Genomic DNA, 23272 nt, shown 5'->3' on the forward strand with positions numbered 1-23272 from the left:
AATTGTGGTAGGGTATCATCTTACCCACCCAACCTCCCTCCCATCACTTAGTCAATTATAATTTAGTAATGGAAAGAATGATATATAAAGAATATGATAAGATATAATGTTAAGAATTAATTAACATTGAGGTATTTATTAAAAACATTGAGATCAAAAGATAAGTAAAATTTTGGAGAAGTGTTGAAGTGACATTACTTGAGCTATAATCACAAATAAAAATAAATTTTGAATTGTTTCGTAAAAGGGAAAAGTTAAAATTTGTTTTAATTATTTCCCTCGAAGAAAAACTGATTCATTAACCTCTTCCATTTTTTCTTCCTTTAAAAATCTGAATTCTAGTTTAAATAATTCTCTAAATATGTTGAGAACCAGCGTAAAATAAAGTTTGACAACCAGTTTCAGACTAATGACTCTTTCTTCCAAAATGCCCTATGCAGCTAATTACCGTTTCATTCTTATTTACTCCAGGAAGGAGCTACACATGACTTAGAAGAAAAATTAAATTAATCTGAAACTCAATTATTAATAACTTTAGTTCTGTCATGCCATTAGCATTATTACAAATTTGAGTTAATAAACAAAATCTTATGAGGCTTACATTTAACATTTACATTTTTTGTGTGAGGAGGTAATGTTCATGCATTTCTTTAAATACAAGTATTAACCACTTTAAGTAAACCATTAAAATAGATAGCTAGGATGGGTAAATCATTATTGATATTCAGCGGCAATAATCAGTATACCTTACGAATAATAAAACAAACTTTGTTAATGAGCACAAAAAATATTTTAACAATAAAAAAATTTCAGATAAAAGGTACACCAAAAGGTTAGGTCTAAAAATTAACTATAAACATAACATCTTAAAAGTTATTTATAGTTTTATATTATCTAGACCACTTTTAGTAAAGGACAACGGTCCAAAATAGTATTTCTTTATTCACAAAAACCAATCCTAATTATTATAGACCTACCAAATTATTTCTCTTATTTGATCTACATTGTTAAATTGAGTAATATAGCCAGTATAGTAATATAACAGTTCAGTTACAAAGGACGCACAACCATGTCATTCTCTCGTTTCTTACAAGATGTAGAAACAATTTTAATCTGCCAACATTTTTTTTAAATGTACACGGAAAACAAGTCAAGTGAGTGTTATAAATGTATTAAAAAAACAATATTATTCTGGAACTTATAAAAACCTAATAAAGAAGATAGATTAAATTAAAATACTATACTTACATTATATATTCACACAAATTCATAATCTTTTTTTTATACACATACATTTTAATTCTTTTTTATCCACAATCACAGTTTAGATTATTATTATTATAATCTTGGAATGTTCTTTGATCATTTACATACTTTACAACTGTAAATAATTAATGTAAACGGGTTTAAAAACTTACAATTATGAAAATTAACTATATCATTACTTATTTTTAGTAGAGGACCACAGCACAAAACAGCATGTTGTGGGTGAAATTTATGAATAAAAAACAAAAAACACATTGATATTTATTTTATTTCCATCAAATTAATACAGATTAGATAGGTATCTTATTCTTTTTACTGCTTGTTTTTCAATAAACATTTATTGTAATATTTAACAATGTTAATTCGAATATCATGCTAGCTGATCCAGCGTTTAATATACCTGGTAGAATTTATCTATTAATTGGTGCTGAACTGTATTTTAGTTTATTGTTGCCAGCAGACAAAATTATTAAACCTGGTCACCCTACTCTGGTCAATACCGAACTTGGCTGGATTTTGTCGGGACCTATTCCAAGATCCCGATTATAATGCATCATCCAATGCACAACAAAATTTTCTGCTTATTGATGGTGGGTTAGGTGACCAAATTCTACGCTTTTGGGAGTTGGAAGAGATTCAGCTGCAAACAAATAACAAGAAAAACTGCAAGGATCATTTTTGTCATAATACTACTAGAGATGAAGAAGGACGCTACATAGTTCATCTTCCATCAAAGGAAAACATACATTATTTTGAAGAAACACTGGATGGCGCCTCAGCTAGATTTCTTCGCCTCGAGAAGCGCTCGAGTCAAGATGACCATTGAGAAAAGTATGAAATGTTCTGATTAAATGACTTCTGACAAAAGTTACAAATATAATTTTTCTCTTTAGTATGAATATTAATATGTTTGTTTAAAGAGCTTTTATCATTAAATGACTTATGACAAACGTTACAAATATAATTTTTCTCCTTAGTATGAATATTTAAATGTGATTTTAAAGCAGAACTATGATGAAAAGACTTCTGACAAAAGTTACAAATATAATTTTTCTATGTAGTATGAATAATTAAATGTGATTTTAAAGAAGATCTATGATGAAAAGACTTCTGACAAAAGTTACAAATATAATTTTTCTCCTTAGTATGAATATTAATATGTTTGTTTAAAGAGCTTTTATCATTAAATGACTTATGACAAACGTTACAAATATAATTTTTCTCCTTAGTATGAATATTTAAATGTGATTTTAAATTCGAACTTTGATAAAAACACTTCTGACAAAAGTTACAAATATAATTTTTCTCCTTAGTATGAATATTAATATGTTTGTTTAAAGAGCTTTTATCATTAAATGACTTATAACAAACGTTACAAATATAATTTTTCTCCTTAGTATGAATATTTAAATGTGATTTTAAATTCGAACTTTGATAAAAACACTTCTGACAAAAGTTACAAATATAATTTTTCTCTTTTGTATGAATATTAAGATGTCTGTTTAAACAGCTTTTCTGATTAAATGACTTCTGACAAAAGTTACAAATATAATTTTTCTCTTTGGTATGAATATTAGTATGTTTGTTTAAAGCACTTTTATCATTTAATGACTTTTGACAAAAGTTACAAATATAATTTTTCTCTTTTGTATGAATATTGATATGTCTTTTTAAGCTGCTTTTCTGATTAAATGACTTTTGACAAAAGTTACAAGCATAATTTTCCTCTGTTGTATTAATATTATGAAGATGTCGCTTTAAAACATTTTCAAAATTAAATGACTTTTGACAAAAGTTACTATTATTTTTTTTCTGTTTAGTATGAATGTTAATGTGTCTCTTTAAATAACAGTTACATCTGAATCTTTCATCGCAATATTCACAAACCAATTCTTTTCCTTTTTGCTCGAGCAACTTGTTTTCACTACTAATATTCTCTATTAAATTTTCTATCGTTACATCACCATAAGCACAATTACATTCAATGGAGTTTTCACTTATAATTCCATCATTTAAAGAATTATTTATGCTCTTATAAGTAATAAAATTCTTGGTATTTCCCTTGATGGTTCCTTTATCCATAGCAACCTGCAAATTAAGTTATTTTTTGTTATAATTATGAATTTAAAAAAAATTATTTTAATTACAATAACATTATAATAACATTAGTGTTATCTTTCAAAAAGCCACAAAATATGTATAAAAAATTGAATAATTTAAACATATATTCATAATCAACATGGTATTGAATATTAATTAATCATCGAGTTAACTTTAGTATAATAAGAAACTTTACTTATTTTATAGTATGTTTATACTCTTGAGTGAAACTTTATTATGAAATGCATGTTTTAGGAAAACCAACAAAACTAACTATTTAGCAAATTTATAACAGGTCAATATATTTATTATATTTATTACTTCTACATTCATATTGATCACATCGACAAACCCACACATTTTATATACACGATGTCTCGGGTGAAGGTATCTAAAACTAATGGCCCTATTCTATTTAGGAAACCAGTCCTTGAAATCTCTTACAACATAATCTCAAATGACAGGATATATCTCCAAGATTTGTTCAGTATACTCTCAGATTCAGCAGAACACACAAATGCAGACAAGCAGACTCCAATGCAACTGTCAAGATACATGCTTTGGTGCATGTTTTGCAACTTTAATGCATGCTTTGGTTAGTATCAATTAGTTATGCATGTTCAACAGCTTGTACAAACTGAATTAAATATCAATTCTCCTACATCCAAGACATCATATTCCAAACATATGACTTCCAGAGAGACTGGAAGCTTTGTTTAAAGAGCTTTTATCATTAAATGACTTTTGACAAAAGTTACAAATATAATTTTTCTCCTTAGTATGAATATTTAAATGTGATTTTAAATTGGAACTTTGATTAAAAGACTTCTGAGAAAAGATACAAACATAATTTTTCTTTTTTGTATGAATATTAAGATGTCTCTTTAAATAGCTTTTACAATTAAATGACTTTTGACAAAAGTTACAAACATAATTTCTCTCGTTTTTATGAATATTAAGATGTGTTGTTAAATTGCTTTTGTTATTAAATGACTTTTGACAAAATTTTACATATATAATTTTTCTCCTTCATACGAGTAGCAAGATGGATCTTTAAACAGCACTCAAAATTTAATGACTTATGACAAAAGTTACAAATATAATTTTTCTTATTTGTATGTTTTTTAAGATGCCTCGTTAAACTGCTTCCAAAATTTAATGACTTTTGACAAAATTTACATACATAATTTTTCTCCTTGGTATGTAAATTAACATGCATCTTTAAATAAGAAATATCAGTAAAACGTTTTTGGCAGAAATTACAATCATAATTTTTCATTCTTGTATGAAGATTTAAATGTGATTTTAAATTATAACTTTGATTATTATTCATTGGATTTTTCTTTTATAATTCCATCATATGCTGAATTATTTACACATCTCTTATGAGTAATGCGACTCTTGGAACTTCCCTTGTAGGTTCATTTATCAATAATAACCTGTAAATTAAAAATAACTAATAATTCAAAGGTAATTATGAATAACGTAAAACTATTTGAATTACAATAACATTAAGTATTATATCTTGTAAAAAGTCACTAAACACGTATAAAAAAATTGAATATTTTAAAGATATATTCATAATGAAAGTGATTTTGGATATTAATTAATCATCAATGAGTTAACTTTATTATAATAAAGAACTTTGCTTCTCTTGCAGTATATTTACACATTGGCTGAAATTTTATTATCATAAGCATGTTTTAGGAAAACCAACAAAACTAACTACTTAGCAAATTTATAACACATTTTATCTATATACATGCTGATCAGACCTACAAACCCATACATTTTATATACAGGAAGTCTGGGCTGAAAGCATCCAAAACTAATGGCCTACAAGAAAACAGTCACTGTTATCTCTTAAATGTAGGCTCAAACGACAGAATATATCTCAAAGATTTGTTCAGTATATTCTCAGAGTCACCAGAATATGCATGTGCAGACAAATCGAATTGAACACAATTGTGGTCCACCAAGATGCAGACCCCCCCCACAAAAAACATTCAGTTTATGCTTTGCTTTCAATCAGTTATGTATGTTCAACGGCTTGTATGAACTGAATTGAATGTCAATTCTCCTACATCCAAATCTATTGTATTCCAAGAATATGAATTGGAGACTAGAAGATGGGTTTCACAAACTGGAAATCATCAGAAGGTTTCAGTTAGTTAAAGAGACTGTGCTTAAAGTAAGCGATACATTCACTGCCAGATAAGTCTATTACATGATCTAGTTATGGACTGAAGATTCCTCCTTTTTCAACTGTTCACGACATCGGTCATAAGCGCTCCATTTGCAAAAATACATTACAACTGCTTCTTTCTTCACATTAAACCAAATGACTGCCGCCAATGATATCAGTTTGCTGCAGAGATAATCACCACATTGAAAACAATCTTAATAATATTTTATTTAGTGATGAGGATACTTTTCATACATTTGGGATAATTAAAGACAATGTCAAATTTCTTGTACCGAAAACTCCATACAGTAACCAAGAATGAAAGGAACATACTCAAAGTAAGTGTCGGCTATGACGAGAAAAAATGATGTTATAGAACTGTTTTTTTTTTCATAGAGTTCACTGTGACAGGGCACACATATGTCAACATTTTTCAAAATTTGCTGTTCCTCACATTCCTGGAGGATACAGTTTTCAACAAAATGGTGCTCCATTACACTTTTATGAAGACGTTAGCATGTTCCTGGAAAACACTTCTCCAGATATTGGATCAGACGAGGAAGTCCAACTCCATGGCTACCTATATCTCTCAGATACCACTTCTCTGGATGTTTTTGCTTGGGGAAACAACCTAAACAACTAGCAAGAGTTAGATTATTGTCTAGGCATCTGACCAGCTAAAAAAAGTGCATACACTGAAGTTGACTAACCTACATTAAAACATGACGAGTTGCTAAGTTTAGTAAAAAAAAAAGAAGTAAGTTATTAAGATGTACTTTTGGATACTTTTAGTCTGGACATCCTGTAGATTATAAAGTGTGTGTATATATATATAAAACAAAACAAAGAAAATATTATCTATAATATATAATTATATATTAAAATTAATATAATATATAATAAATATAATATCTTATAAGATATAAATAATACAATGATAATACATTTATAATAACTAAAATAAAAACACCCATACTGCATGATATTTTTTTAATTCTTATAAATTAGCACTACTGTGGTACACAACTTTTCATCAATGTATTTAATGTGTTTTAATAAAGTTTTACATTCTTTTAAAAGGTTTTTAATATGTCTGATGAAGTGCATACTGCAAAAGCGCTAATATGTATTATATACACATATAGGGTGAGAAACATAAAACTGAACTGAGAGAGCTTGAATTGCAGTTATTTGAACGTTACCTTTAACACTTCTATTAACATCATTATTGGTTGTGAATGTTACTACTCTAATCTACTGCTGTCAGTTGTAAACTATTCATGGTTCACTCCAATAAGTTTTGTTCCTTAAGTTGTGCTTTTCTGACGCCTTAATAGCTCAAGGAATGGGTTACTATTTTGGAAGCTAATCACTGTTCTTAAATCCTTTCCAGGAACATATCAAATATTCGCTAAAAAATTTCTGAATAATAGAATGCCAGCTAAGAGCAGCATACACAATTCAGTTAGAAAAAGGCATAAAACAAGGTTGCATGAATAATCCAAGAATTAAAAGAAAAAATAGGCCAAAAAAGAAGAAAATTGTTTTAAACAATTTTCAATTGTTAAAAACAACTGATTTCCAACGACTTAATCAGCTTGGTGGGCAAAAAAAAAAAATATATATATATATATATATATATACACACACCCACACACAAGTTGAGGTACTGTATGTAATCCAAAATTTACATAATGAAAAGTTAACACGTGGAACACCAATTTTCCAGATATCCAACTAACTACACTGCTTAAATTACAGACTATGTAATTAAAAAAAAATTAATACATTATTTGAAAAATTTAAAGACTATTCAAACAATTATTTTCTTCAAAAGGACTTTTTTTTATCAATTTTTATTTTACTGAATTTTTTAACTGAATTTTTGTAATTCATTTAGCAAAAATAATACGTATATCTAGGTCTTCGTAATCATAATAATCATTAAAAAAAAATGTCTACACATTGCTTTTTTTCGTACCACTTTACAGTATTTTCTTATACTGTATATATATTCATTATTATTTAACTAAAATACATTTATTTTTCTTTATACTTTTTCCGTAGCATATTACCTATAAAATATTAGAATGATACGTACAGTATGTATAATAGCAGTTTTTTAAATTACCCTTTCTAATTATCAAGCTTTGGCCTTGCAAACGTCGATCTAGGTAACTGGTGTTCCACTGAATATAAAATCTAATACCCTTACCCTTTCATTTTCAACTGTTAAATTTTCCGATTTAACCAAGTCAGTCTCTTCAATTGCTAACGGATCGTTTTCAACATCACCATTAATAATATCCAGCGGTTCCTCTTTCCGTTGTACAAAATCTACTTGCTGTAATAAAAATTACTTCTATTTATTATTTTTATTTATATTATTATTTCTATAATTTATAAAATAAAAATAAATGTATCACTAATTCACTCACCATACACATTAACGGTGCAACCACAGTTAAATTATTATTATTAGGAGAGTTTAATGTGCAAGGTTTTGTGTGGGAAAACCAGTAAAACACTTCCCTAATATATTTACCACAGTTTCCACAAACGTCATTCCATGTTAAATCAACAAAGCACACAACTTGAGCAATAGGTTTTTTCAGAAAATTTGGTATGAATTAACTGCTGATAGAGTTATGAGAAAATATTGAATTTCAGATCTCTCATAAACTGTTTCGTTTTTACAGAGCTTCAGATTTGCCGGAAAATGGCAAATTTTGACTCGTGGTATAGTAACAACATAACTTTGCTATTTGCTAAGGTAGAATGATAGACTTGCTCTCATTTTAAAGCTTAGTTGATGCTCTTTCGTATGATATACAAATCTATATTTTCATAAATTATGATTTAAGCGTCACCAATGTTTGACCTTGAATTTCAGAAAATCCAGTCTTTAATTTTTTAAATATATATATGTTATTTGACATTATATTATGAAGCAGTTGAGAAAACATGAAACAGGGACTGCTGTGGGATCAGGATAAAAAAAAAAATGTGTCAATGTTTTAGCAAAATTTACTTTTTTAAAAAATGGTAATTAGTTTTATCACAAGACTGCAATAAATGTTAATTACGTCAAAATGTTATTGAAAATCATTTACTTAATACTTAATAGTGAAATTAAGTTAATAATTGTAAGTAAAACTATAAAATTCAAACATTTTTAATTGATCATAAAAACACAAGTATAAAACATAATTATGTATACAATATTATTCTCAAGACTTATCTCTTCTAATAGAAGAGATACAATAATACAAATAATAACTGTACGACTAATAATTAAAATATAATAAAGCACATCTTTAAATAATTAGTTACATTTGTGATTTGTACATTTTGACAGTCTTAAAATCTTGCACATTTAGAGTTCGATAATGACAATATCCCTTGTTTTTTAATTAGTGGTTTTGCCTATTGTATTATGAAATTTGTTGTTGCTGGGAATTCATCTTGCACTTTTTTTAATGATCTGACTTCGTGTACGATATTTTGATTTTAAGACTTCTATCTGTTGTACAATTAAATTTTTCTTTCAACTCTTCAAAGATTTCGATATCAGGTTCAACTTGAAATGAAGTTTCAAAGTTTTTAGTAGCTACATTAAATATTTTTTCCAAAATTGATCACTCAATTTTTGCAATCTTTTTGATAGGATGTTTTCTCTTGCAACCTTTTAGATTTTACAGCTGATTCCCCAATACTCACTAGACTCTCAATGAGCCTGTCTAATGCATAATTCGCTTCATCATAAAGGGCTTCTTCACTATCATCTGCTGCTTCTTCTTCTTCTGAAGCTTTATTACTAACCGAGGCAAGTTTTCTCTGACACTTATCACAAATCTACCAATCACTTTCTAAACTTGGATTTTATTCTGACATTCAACCTAAAACTTCTCTTCAATTTTTAGTAACATTATAATGACTTACTTCTTGAAATGGATTAATTTATTATTGTAAAAAGTTGCCACACTTCAAAAGATAATGTAGCCTTGGTACTAGTTATGTACGGCGTCAGTTTTAAAACGCTGTTACAAAATCATTTTATATGGCATCTAAGTAGGTTATTTTTTTATATTCACAAAGGAATCAGTTTTATTTCACAATTTGAACGACGTTTATACGATGTAAAATGTTTTTAGACTAGAAAGAATACGACCATTTTTTTCTCAGAAATGTGCTTGAGTGTGTGTGTGTGTGTGACTTGTGTATTATAATTGCTATGAGGATTATGGATTTATTTATTATTTAAAAAAATACCTTATCTTAGTAGCAACATATCGAGGTATTGAAACACATAATAAATTATGATATATGGCACACACAAAAAAAAGGAATTTGTGGTCATAAATACATTACTTTTACTTGAGGTCTATAAATATCTGTTCTGACAAATGATATCGGTAAACATGTAACACATAACGATTCGTAATGAATAAGAGTTTACAGTAAAAATGGTTTTTTGTCAATATGAATAGCCTTTTGAGTGGTGGGAATTTTTATAAAACGTAGTTTTCTGAATCTACGTTCACTTATACTAACATATGTTACTAATCTGTGATTTATGACACGGGTTTTTCATCATATTTTGCCCAATTTTCAACCAATTTTCTTGAAAATTATTATTTTTAAAATCAGGAAACTATGTTTCATAAACACAAAGCAAAAAAAAAAATTCACTAATAAAAAACATGGTAGAAATGTGTAAAAAAAATTCTGCACATAAATTATCGTAATTTTTGTAGTTTCAATTTTTTTTTGTTACAGCATAAAAAATATCAATCGTAACGGTTATTTTTTTGTCAGAATCTGTTAAATCTCTTTAATATACTGTAATGTTTTGAAATTTTTTTCACAAGATGGTAGCATAAGAATATGAAGGGAGGCAATCAGAGACCAACATATTTTCGCGGAGCACTAATCAACCGTGGATCACTGTGATGGGAAAAGGTTAAAAATAAAAACCTGTAATTAACCACACAACACTTAGCAATCAATAAATGAACACTGAATATCTTGACTTCATAGCAGGTACATCTATACAGTATTCATCCTTTCTTACATGATGTTATTCCACAAATAAATTGTTAAAATAAATAAAATATTTTAGGTCATATTTAATATTGTTTACATTAAAAAAATGGACATAGATTATGACTAAACTGATGATTTGATTACAAACCATTTTTCAGCAAATTTGAAGGGCTCTAAAAACAAAATGGTTAATAATAGAGATCTGAAATTTAGTATTTTCTCACAACTATATCAAAAGGTTATTCACACAAAATTTCATGAACATCCCATTCGGTGGTCGCACCAAGTTGATTCAACATGGAAGGACCCATATTATTTTGAATTCTTATCTTATACCAGGTAAGTACATGCCTGATTATAAAAATATAAATTTTACACAAAATCTACCAAAGGAATTTGATTTCAAATAATATATATATATTTTTTTTTTTATATTGCCAAAAAATCTTGAAGTTTTTACACTGAACATGGAAATGGAATTTTGTAGTATAAGAAAAATACCATGCTTGATTGGAATTTGATATTCATCATGATGAAGAAATTTTTCCAGAGGAATTACAACAATTGATTGTCATACACTAAAAGTACTTATACAAGAAATGCAATTTTCATAGTGTTTTTCTAGTGTACTTATTATCACTATCATTAATAACAAAATTTTCCATAAGCTCCCTAAAAAATATAAAACTACTTGTTATAAATATTATTTATAACAAGTATAATATTTATTTCTGAACAAAGTGTGTGCAATACTCTTAGTCATAAAAATCTAATATTAAACTACACTGTTAAAGTTGAGGAATCTTTACCAAATGATTACAAAAATTTTTAAATTTGCTAAAAAAACAATGACAACAATAGGTTTTGTCCACCTTATATGCTTTTGGAAAACAAGTATGCTAATACTGAAGAACATTTTGCTAAAAAAAAATTTGGGAGTCTACTAACAATGATTTTTCCTAGACTAAATTACATTTAACTGTACTGATCCCTGCAGTAAGATTATATTAACTGAGAATGATGTTGAAGAGGTCATCTGACAAATTAATGATTCCTCTTTTAGTGAAGAAATTCTCTGTCATTTTTGTGGTTTTTAACAAAGCTCTTCTCAACCATTCATTAAGCACTCTTCTTTTTCCTAGCGTTTGAAAAATTTGCTACATATGCTGATTATTTGAAAAAGGCGACATTAAGATATCAATAATTATCACCTTATCAGCAAATGCAATGTGTTTGCAAACGTCACAGATAAGTTATCTTATAATAAATTACACCTTGCAAAAAAAAATTATAGTTTCACTAAAGATGGTTTTTTTGGAAGGTAAATCTACACAAACAAACTTGTGTGTAATGGGAGATACTTGATGCGCTAAATGATTGTTATTTTGATGCAATTTATACTAATTTTTGCTGAGCATTTGATTTAGTTAACACCCAATAACTTATTTAAAAATTTGCTGTGTGTGGACTGAACAATAAATTGTTGTCTTTGATACATTCATTTCTTTCAAACAGAATTCCGTATGTTAAAAAGATAATTTCATCTGTAAGCCTATTTATGATAAATCTGGAGTAAGACCAGGCATTCGTTCGGGTTCTCTAGGTATGAAACCTATGAAGATGTGAATCTACATCTTCAATTGATAAATATTATGATATTTATCAATTGAAGATGTAGATTCACATCTTTCAGTCACCATCATATCTAGTTAGTTCATTATGTATTTTTTATTAAATTGAATGATAACAAAAGTAAATAAGTAGAATCTTAAATTAGATTTTTCTCAAATTTCATTTTATCAAAGAAATATATGAGAGAAAAAATAAATGAGGAAAATTATAAAGATTTAGAGAAAAAATAAAGGGCATAATAATATTATTTTCCAATTAAATAAAGAAATAATAAAAGATTAAAAAGAGTATTTCAATACATTTATTCAAAATCTCTGTCTAACTGCTAAAAATAAAAGGAATATTCAAGAATTGAGACAGAAATAGGCCAACAAATGAAGAAATCTTTTTTTCGCATCAGGAAATGCAATATTTTTGCAAACCTCGTAGATAAGTTATTTTATAATAAATTACATCTTGCAAAAAAAACTATAAATTATAAATTTTTTTCATACAAATTTATTATTTATGGAAAATTACAAAAGCCAATAAAAATATATACGTATTTTTTAATGTGTATGTTGCAATTTGTCTGACTAGTCAACAATAAAGCAACTCTACCATGGCCCAATTAGATGAGGATGATCTGTAATCTTTTACACTCAGGCCTACCATTCCTGTGACGTATGGTTAATTGAACCCCTACCACCAACGCAAATTATTAGTATGCACGGTTTAGTTTTTAAATCCATATAAAAGCAACTAACTTTACTAGGTTTAAACCTGAGAACCTTTGACTTTGAAAATCAGCTGTTAAACAACTGATTTACGAGTTGACCACTAGACCACCAGCTTGGTGGGATAAATATATACATTCACGCACGTGAAGTTAAGAAATAAACTATATGTAACCCAAAATTTATTATGTAATAATAATGAAAAGTTAACAGTGTGGCACCAATTTTCTAGATGTCCAACTAAATCCAACTACAATGCTTAAATTACTAGGTAATTTAAAAAATAACTAAAACATTACTTGAAAAATTTTAAGACAATTCAAATAAATATTTTCCTTAAAAGGACTTTTTTTATCAATCTTTATTTTACTGGATATTTTTAACTGACTTTTTGCAATTCATTTAGCAAAACCATGTACATTTCGGCCTTTGTTAAACTATTTATAAAAGAAAATTTCTAAACACTGCTTTTTTAGTACCACTTTACAGTTTTTTCTTACACTGTACATTATTCAACATTTTATTTTAATATTACTGAAATACATTTATTTTTCTTTATACTTTTTCCCATAGCATGTTACCAATTAAATATTAGAATGATACGTATAGTATGCAATAGCCATTTTTTAAATTACCCTTTCCAATTATCCAGCTTTGGCCTTGCAAAGGTCCATCTGGATAATTGGTGTTCTATTGAATACAAAACCTAAAACACTTACCCTTTCATTTTCAACTTTTAAAGTTTCTAATTTAACCACATTGGTCTCTTCAATTGCTAAAGAATAATTTTCAATATCACCATTAATAATATCCAGAGGTTCCTCTTTCAGTTGTACTAAATCTAGTTCCTGTAATAAAAAACAAAATATGAATGCTACAAAGTAAATATGTTTATGATTATTGGTATAATTTATGAAACAAAATAAACTGCAACTCTAATTCACTTACAACACACATTAACAGTGCAGCAACTGTTATATTATTATTATTATTATTATTATTATTAGGCGACTTTAATGTGCAAGGTTTTGCATGGAAAAACCACTAAAATGTTTCTTTTGTAAAATTTTTTAACATCCAAATTTAAATGTTAAAGTGCTGATACTCACCTTATGCTGCTTCATCAAATAAGCCGTTGAACTGTTGCGGTAATCCTAAATCAATAATAAATGCCATGTTCCAAGTAAATAAGAGAAATAACTATGATAAATCTAAAAAAGAAGTCAAAGATTTCTGGGAACTCCTCGACCAACAATAAACCAAATAAATAGAAATTACACAAATTCAAATAGGAGATGGTTTTAATATCCAACTGGGCAGAGAAAGAAGGTACAGAAATATCATCGAAAAGTGGACGCCACAGAAAAGGACCAACAAATATGGACAAAAACTTGTGGAACTCTACAACACATATAACCTCATATCTAAATCGACATACTTTAAAAGGAAAAAGAATAAACTTAAGACAAGCAAACACCCAGATTGGACTACAGGGGAGTAGTCAAGGAATTTCATAAAGAAACATACAATGTCCTGAGAGAAATAGACACTGTTATAACAACTAACTAATCAAAACAAAGATAAGATTCAATACACAAAAAAGAAAAAAACAAAACAGGGAGAAGAAAGACAAGCGAGAAGTATCAAGAAGAAAGAGATAAAAACACAAAATTAAGACAATCTGGAAGAAATCATTCAAACACTAAAAAACATAATGAACAAACTGGCACCTAAAAATCCTCATAAAAAGCATCTATGGTAGAACTCTGAATGCGATAAGATAAAGTGTATGAAGAAAGACACAGAGCATGATTAAGTTCCAAAGTCACAAAATGGAAGAAAACGTAAACCGATTGAAAACCACCAGAAAATTGTTCTCCAAAACAGTAAGGAAAATAAATAGGCAATCACAAGAACTCCCAAACTGAATAGAAGAAAACTATCATAAAACCAACTCTTGAGATTATTACAAAACTACTACAAAGGTACAACAACTACAAACAACTATAAAGGAACAAACTGCCCAACACTAATGCTAATACATAAAAATGGTAGACAAAGCACACAATAACATAGAAAACGCAGAAATAATGGCAGAAGCATTCAATAAATTATTCAATTGTAAGGATCCTACAGAAGAAATAAACACAAATATACTAATTAAAACAAAGACAGAAAGATAAACAACCCCCCTCCCAAAGTGAACAATACAAGACGTATGAAATGTCATCACAGAACTTAAAAATTATACAAAATCTTCTCAAGAAATCTTATACAACAAAATTAAAGACCTATAAGAAGAAGAACTAGGCGACTATCAGGGAATATTAAAACCATGATGAAGCTCCTGTAAACAGATAACACTAAAGTTAATGATGGCATATTATAAGAGAATGAGCAAACCACTAGCTATAACATTTATATACTTTAAAAAAGCCTACGATTATATTCAGACCCTCGTTGCTACAAATGCTGAGACATTTAGGACTCTATCCAAAACTAATGAAAATGATAAAACAAACAATAACAAACATAACATCTAAAGTATAATTTAGAGAACTTTCAGACCCATTCATTATACGCACGAGGCTGAGACAGATAGATGAACTACCCTACTGTTCAACTGCACCTTGGAATTCGCAATGAGGAGTGGTATGTGAAATAAATACCAAAAACACAAACATCGGAAGAAAGAAAGAAAACATAAAACTAAACACTGCCTAGGCCTCACTGACTATAGTCCTCCTGGATAGTCAAATAGCATCCAAGAAGCCAAAACATAAATAAGTTCACCGCAGAAGATACAACATAGAATAAGCTTAAAAATCTCTTTAAAAAAACAAAACTGATGTTAACTAACTCTCCACTTACAAACAAAATATCAGTAAATAATCAAGATTAAAAAAGTAGAAAAATTCAAGTACCTTGGAAAAATCATCACAACATACAACTTAAACAAGAAAACCACATGCAGAAATAGAATCTACAAACTGTCAACGCACAAAACCTCACTAACAACACACACAACAAAAAATGCCTGTCATAGCCACCAAACTTAACCATTACCAGTCATCCAACTGTAATAATATAAAGTAGTGAGACTATATTCTAAACAAGCCACACAGCAGGGATAGATAAAATTCTAAAACTCGAAAGAATAGCAAGGACCTGCACAATCAAAAACTACTACACAGAAGGATAATATAGAACGAGGCAGTTTATAAGGAAATGGAACCTGTAACAATAACAATATGAAAACAGAAAAACAGAATTCCACATGTTAAAAAAATAATTTTATTTCTAAGCCAATTTAACTTAGATCTGGAGTAAGACAAGCTACACATCTGTGTTCTCCAGGTTTCCTAGTTTTTATAAATTACATTAGTTTAATTTAATTATATGTTACATATACACGACTGAAGAGCTTAGTTAAAAACCACAAAAAATGGCAGAGTATTTCTTCACTAAAAGAGGATGAATATATTCTGGGCCCATCAAAGAATTATTAATTCGGCGAATGACTTCTTCAATACCATTGAAAGTTAAAATAACATTTTCTACATTCATAGGAGATCTATATTCACATATTTCAGTCAACATCACGTCCAGTTAGTTCATTATATAATTTTCGTCATTAAACTGAATGATTAGAAAAGTACTTAAATTAATTTTTCTGCAAATTTCATTGTCAAAAAAAAATTTGAAAGAAAAAATAAATGGGTAAAATAACATTTAGTGAAAAAATAAAGGGCATAATAATAACATGGTTTTGCACTAAAATAAAGAACAAATAAGGGATTAAAAACAATAATTTAAAAAATACAATTAAATATCTCTATCTAATTGCTAAAAATTAAACAAAATAAAATCAAAGAATTAAGACAGAAATAAGCCAGCAAATGAAGGATCTTGTTGTTTATACGGATTTACTATCTATGGAATTTACAAAAGCTATTACAGATATGAGTTTTATTTTCTTAATGTGTGCGTTGCAATAAAATGAACAACAAAGCAATGTCACCGTGGTCCAATTGGATGAGGATGATATGTAAACAATGTGTAATTTTGTACTCAGGCCTACCATTCCCGAGAAATATGGTACCACCAAAGCACATCAGTATGCATGTTTTAGTTTTTAAATCGGTATAAAAGCAACTAAAATTTAGTAGGTTTGAACCTGAAAACCTTTGACTTTGAACATCAGCTTTAAAAACTGATTTACAACAAAATAACCACTAGACCAGCCTGCGGGATAAAAATACACACACACACACACACACAGAGAGAGAGAGAGAGAGAGAGAGAGAGAGAGAGAAAAGTAAAAAAAATAAACTGTATGTAATCCAAAATTTACACATTAGGTAACAATAACAGTGGAGCACCAATTTTCCTGGTCTAACTAACTGGACTGCTTAAATTCAGACTAGGTAATTTAAAAAAAACACATTATTTGAAAAATTTAAACACTATTCAAATAAATCATTGCTTCAAAAGGACTTTTTTTTATAAATCTTTATTTTACTGGATTTTTTTAATGAATTTTTTCAATTCATTTAGCAAAAACATATACATATTTAGGCCTTTGTTACACTAATTACAAAAACAAATTTCTACACATTGCATTTTTTGTACCGCATTACTGGTTTTTTTCTTACAATGTACATATACTCAAAATTTTATTTTAATATTACTGTAATACATTTATTTTTCTATATATTTTTTCCATAGAGTATTACCAATTAAATATTAGAATGATATGTACAGTATTTATAATAGCAGTTTTTTAAATTATCCAGCTTTGGCCATGCATAGGTCCATCCGGGTAATTGGTGTTCCATTGAATACAAAATCGCATACACTTACGCTTTCATTTTCAACTTTTAAATTTTCTAATTTAACCACGTTGGTCTCTTCAATTGCTAAAGGATCTTTTTCAATATCACCATTAATAGCATCTAGAGATTCCTCTTTCGGTTGTTCTAAATCTACTTCCTGTAATAAAAAACAAAGTATAAATGCTATAAAGTAAATATGTTTATGATTATTTGTATAATTTATAAAATAAAAAGAAATGTATCTCTAATTCACTCACCATACACATTAACAGTGCAGCCACAGTTACATTATTATTAGGCGAGTGTAATGTGCAAGGTTTTGTGTGGGGAAAACCAGTAAAACAGTTGTAAAACATTACCTAATATATTTGCCACAGTTACCATACACGTCATTCCATGTTAAATCAACAAGGCACACAACTTGAGCAACTGGTTTTTTCATAAAACTTTGTATGAATTAACTGTTGATAGAGTTATGAGAAAATACTGAATTTCAGATCTCTCAAACTGTTTTGTTTTTACAGATCTTTACATTTGCCGGAAAATGGCAAATTTTTACTTGTGGTAGTAGTGTTAATTCAACAACATAACTTTTCTATTTACTAAGGTAGAATGATAAACGTGTTCTCATTTTAAAGCTTATTTGATGCTCTTTCGTATGATATACAAAACTATATTTTCATAAATGATTTAAGTGTCACCATGTTTGACCTTGAATAACAGAAAAACCAGTCTTTAATTTTTAAAAATAATATATGTATTATGCTATTTGACATTATACTATGAAACAGTTGAGAAAATTTGAAACGGGAACTGTTTGGGGATCAAGAGATAAAAAACAAAATGTGTCAATGTTTTAGCAAAATTTACTTTTTTAAAAATTAGTAATTAGTTTTATAAAAAGCCTGCAATGAATGTTAATTAAGTCAAAATGATGTTGAAAATCATTTCACTTTATGCTTAATAGTGAAATTAAGTTAATAATTGTATGTAAAGCAATAAATCTCGAACATTTTTAATTTGTATAATTTATAAAATTAAAATAAATTGCAACTCTAATTCACTTACAACACACATTAACAGTGCAGTGACTGTTATATTATTATTAGGCGACTTCAATGTGCAAGGTTTTGCGTGGGAAAATCACAAAAACCTTTCTTTTGTTAAATATTAAGATCCAGATTTAAATGTTAAAAATGCTAAAGACAGTAACAAAATTTTAGCAAGTACTTTGAAAAACTATTAAACTACGAGGAACCTAAGGTAAGATTTCAATTCCAAAATTCAGCAATATGAACTGACAAATCAAAAACACATAAGGAAATAAAAATAGACAAACTCATCAAGAAAATAAACAAGGTAACAAGTGATGGCTTGATTGCAGCAGAATTACAAAAAGATCATGCAAACAGGAAAGAAAAAACTTAAGAAAGAGATATGGAAAACTCAAAAAAATTCCGCAAGATTGGAAAAATGCATTAATACATCCACTACACAAATATGGAAATGAGACAGAAGTAAATAACTACAAAGGGATTACCCTCTTACCTATTACATACAAAATCCTTTCAAAAGGACTTCAAAATAGAGTCTAATTAATCGCAGACTAAGGCTAAAAACATTTATCAGACAGAATTCATAACCGTTCAAGATTCCCTAAAGTTCCTAAATAACAAAATATGAAAAAATCAATAACATCAAAAAATTTAAATATATGGGAGAAATAATCCAAATTAATGGTTTAGATAAAAAGCCAATCAAAAGAGAATGAAAATAAGCCAACCAACTAACAAAAGATTACTTCAACAAAAAGGATATCTCAGAAAATGCCTAAATCAGATACTAAAATAATCAAATAGTACCGTTTACATCAGATGCATCTTCAGTTTAAAAACAGATAACGTAAGTCCAACAGAATAAAAGAAGGTAAAAACTTCAGAAAAGTCCTATCACCAATAAGAATACAAGAATATAAATGGAAATTACAAATACAATGAAACCAAGAAAATGCCAATATCCACCTGAAAAAGAAGAGCCAAATCTTTTTTCACGCTCACAAAACCGATCTTCTACCACATTTACAGCAAAAAGAACGGAAATCAACAATAGATTTCAGTGGTTATAAATGAAATGAAAATATTTGAAGGCTATATTACATTATAGAAAAATGTTAAAGATTTCACAGAGAAGGATAAACAATAAACGAGAAAAATATAAAGAAAGAGAAATTAATGCAAAATATTGCTTCACAGTCCTCAGATGGCCAAACATAAAAAAAAAAAGCTTACATGCTCAGATGATTTATCAGTTTCAGTCACGTGGGGTGGTAAAAAAAAGCATGTCATTTCTGCTACATTTTCTTGTTCAGTCTCAAATTTAATATCTTTATAAAGAGGCAGAGCTTCATTAATAAAAGTATTATTTGCAGGCGCAGTCATTATCTGTAAAAAAAAAGAAAAAAGAAAACAAATAAAAATTAAAAATATATCCATAACAAAAATATAATTTATAAATACTGTTATAAAAAACATCTCTTGTAATTAGTGAATGACTGTTCTTGTTTTATGGTGGCTTAAATGACGTTATATTTGATATAGAAGCAAGTGTTCTTAATGAAAAGAATAAGAACAGCGAAATAATATTAACATAATGATTACCACGTGCAGCTCACCTTAAATCTATCTATGAGGCCATGTGACACAGCTTGTGGCTCACTGATTCTTATACAGAGTAAAGATGTTACTGAAAAACCCAAAATGACTAGGAAATAATTTGATTTCTAAAGAAGAAACAACAGCTGAAAATTTGATTTCACATGCAGTAGCAACAGATAATAACAAGGATAGCTACCAAAACCTTCCAGTTATAAAAAAGGGCGCCGTTTCTCTTTTTCAAGAAACACTTTCTAATTATAAAGAGGCCATATAGAGTGTCAAAGTATCTGAATGAAATGAAGCGATAAGTAAAGAAATAAATTCTTTTAATCAGAATCAAACATGGCAGCTACCGAAGAAATGTCCAGATTGCCAAGGGTGGATAGGTGTTTACTGTCAAAACTGATTTGGATGACATAATTAATTATAAAGCAAGACTCATTGATAAGGGCTATAGCCAACATCCAGCGAATTTTCATTTACTCCTTGGAAAAAGGATGGAACATAACACTGTTTCATGTAAAGACATCGTTCCTCAATGGACAACTAAACAAGAATGTACTCAAGCGATAACCTCAAGGATATGAGATTGAAAAAATGTATGGAAACTATGAAAACGTTGTTACGGCCTTACACAAGCTTCAAAGTATTGGTATAAATACTTAACGTACTTCTTATAACAGTGTGTTCTAGAAGAAAGCAAGAATGATGATCCTTGCATGCATCATATTAAGAAATTGTGGTGTTTTTCATGTTGATAAGTCTTAAGTCCTTCTTCAAAGATCATGAGCATAATAACAAAGTTATAAATTCTGAATTTGAATTATAATCACATGAAGTGGACAATTATCTTCTGATAAAGATTACTTCAACGAAAAAATTTATACAGATAGACAAGTTATGCAATAGATATGACCATGCAAAGATAGTTTTACAAAAATATAGTTTTGACAACTGTAAACCATTACTTAAATTTGGTTGTAAATCTGGAAACTTAACTCTAATCTCCCGGTGGGCATTACAGGGAAATGGTAGAAACTTAAATTATTTAGCTTCAGGCACACATACCAGACTCAAGATTTGCCTTAATTATTCCATCTAGAGCACAGTCAGGCAATAAAGAACCATTTTAATTTGGTAAAAAGGAGTTTTCAGATATTTGAAATTATTTCTGTTTGTTTTAACAAACAGTAGAAAATTGAGGCAAACAGTGATGTAAACTATGTTAGTGACAAAGTGACTTCAAGATCAACTAGTGGAACTCTCCTAAATTCTTTAAAAGACCACTTGACAGTTTTTCATCAGGTTCAGTTTATGCTAAAAGACCAACAGCTGATTTTTTGTCAATCTCATTTTGAGCGAGTAAGATGAACAGATGAAATTTCATCAGTATCAAAATGATGTTTGTACTGATCACATGTTTGAGTGTCAGGACAGTCCACTTGATAGAGGTTACATTTTTTATTGTTCAAAGTCAAACATAACAACCCAATTAATATTCAGATGGTAAACAAAAATAATTACTTTGAACTTAACAATTGTTTATGCTCTTATTTTTATAGAACATTTAATCATGTTTGTTAAGTAATATAACAAACAAACAATTGTTATTGTATTGAGTTGGCTGTGAAATCATAGTTTGTTCAGAATGAAAAAGAAACTTTATTTCATTTATATTACAATACTGTACTTATTGGCCTGTGGTATAGTATATAGATAAGCAAGAACACTGTAAGTTTATCATTGTTTCTGATGTTTGCTATAATACATAATTTTAAACTTAAAACAAAAACATAATTTTACAGATTTTACTAAAATTTATCAATCTAGGCAAAAATCATGAAATTTTCAAGTTTAAGGCACTGTACAGTTTTTTTACCAATAATAATATAAGCATGTAATATTTTTTTTAAACAATCTCCAAAAAATGTCCGAACCTCAAAGGGTTAAAAACTGTGACAGACCAGTTGTGTGGTAAAGTAATTGCAGAAATGAGCATCACTCTCTTCTAAGAAAGCTGAATGTTGCTGCAATACAGACAACCAAATGGTTGGTTTGACTTGACATCTAGTTAAAGCAAGTTCGTGCACTTGATGTTAATTCAAAGCCATATTATTGAGAGTGCCATTAAAGTTACAAAAAAAACCGATGTTCCACAATAAATACAAAACATATCAAAACTAGATACGACCATTATGCGAGGAAGCTTGTGAAAGCGGGAAGCTTCATTGTCTGAAAAACAGGCGGCAGATACATTCACAAAAGGATCATCATCTGATTAAAGGTATGGAGATTCTCATCGGTATTAAAATTCAATATGAATTATAAAATTCTGTGAACTTGAATTATGAACAACGAGAGGCAATGTCATGGAATAAATATTTACATCACAGGATTACGCCCACATTATCATTTTTCATTACAAAAAATAAATCAAACTTAAATTCTAATTATAGTGTAAAATTACTTACTTAGTGAGATAAACAATTGAGAACCCCAACGAAAAAAATAGGAAAGAAATTAAAATATATATCTTTGTCACAATGATTCCACAGAAATAGTAACCGTGATCAATGATGCCAACACATAAAATTTTATATTACAATGCACGATGAGTTTGGGGGAAAAAAAGTATATATATACATATATATAATATAGCATATATTCGGTTATATATATATATATATATATATATATATATATATATATATATATATATATATATATATATATATATAAGATAATGCACATCAGAATTAATAAATAAATGTTTTTTCATGAACATTTAAAAAAGTTCAATGTAAAAAATTGAACTTACTGAAATTTAAAAAAAATTCT

At 28.3% G+C, this 23272-nt stretch overlaps 1 protein-coding gene across 2 annotated transcripts; it reads right to left on the reverse strand.

The window, feature by feature from the left end:
* Positions 1 to 1516: 1516 nt before the first annotated feature.
* On the reverse strand, positions 1517 to 23003 carry LOC142333823 (uncharacterized). 2 transcript variants are annotated; one of them, XM_075381367.1, is made up of 6 exons: positions 22906 to 23003; positions 20069 to 20221; positions 17809 to 17937; positions 13665 to 13793; positions 7767 to 7895; positions 1517 to 3354 (listed from the first exon to the last, which is right to left on the reverse strand). In XM_075381367.1, the coding sequence occupies exons 2-6, from the start codon at positions 20216 to 20218 to the stop codon at positions 2320 to 2322; spliced, it is 1572 nt and encodes a 523-aa protein (XP_075237482.1). In that variant the 5' UTR covers positions 20219 to 20221; positions 22906 to 23003; the 3' UTR covers positions 1517 to 2319. The 2 variants fall into 2 exon arrangements, with proteins under 2 accessions (XP_075237482.1, XP_075237483.1); XM_075381368.1 differs by lacking the exon at positions 1517 to 3354 and adding an exon at positions 3378 to 4805.
* Between the last annotated feature and the right edge of the window lie 269 nt (positions 23004 to 23272).

Source organism: Lycorma delicatula, chromosome 13, assembly GCF_047948215.1.
Source record: "Lycorma delicatula isolate Av1 chromosome 13, ASM4794821v1, whole genome shotgun sequence".
Classification (NCBI taxonomy): Eukaryota; Metazoa; Arthropoda; class Insecta; order Hemiptera; family Fulgoridae; genus Lycorma; species Lycorma delicatula.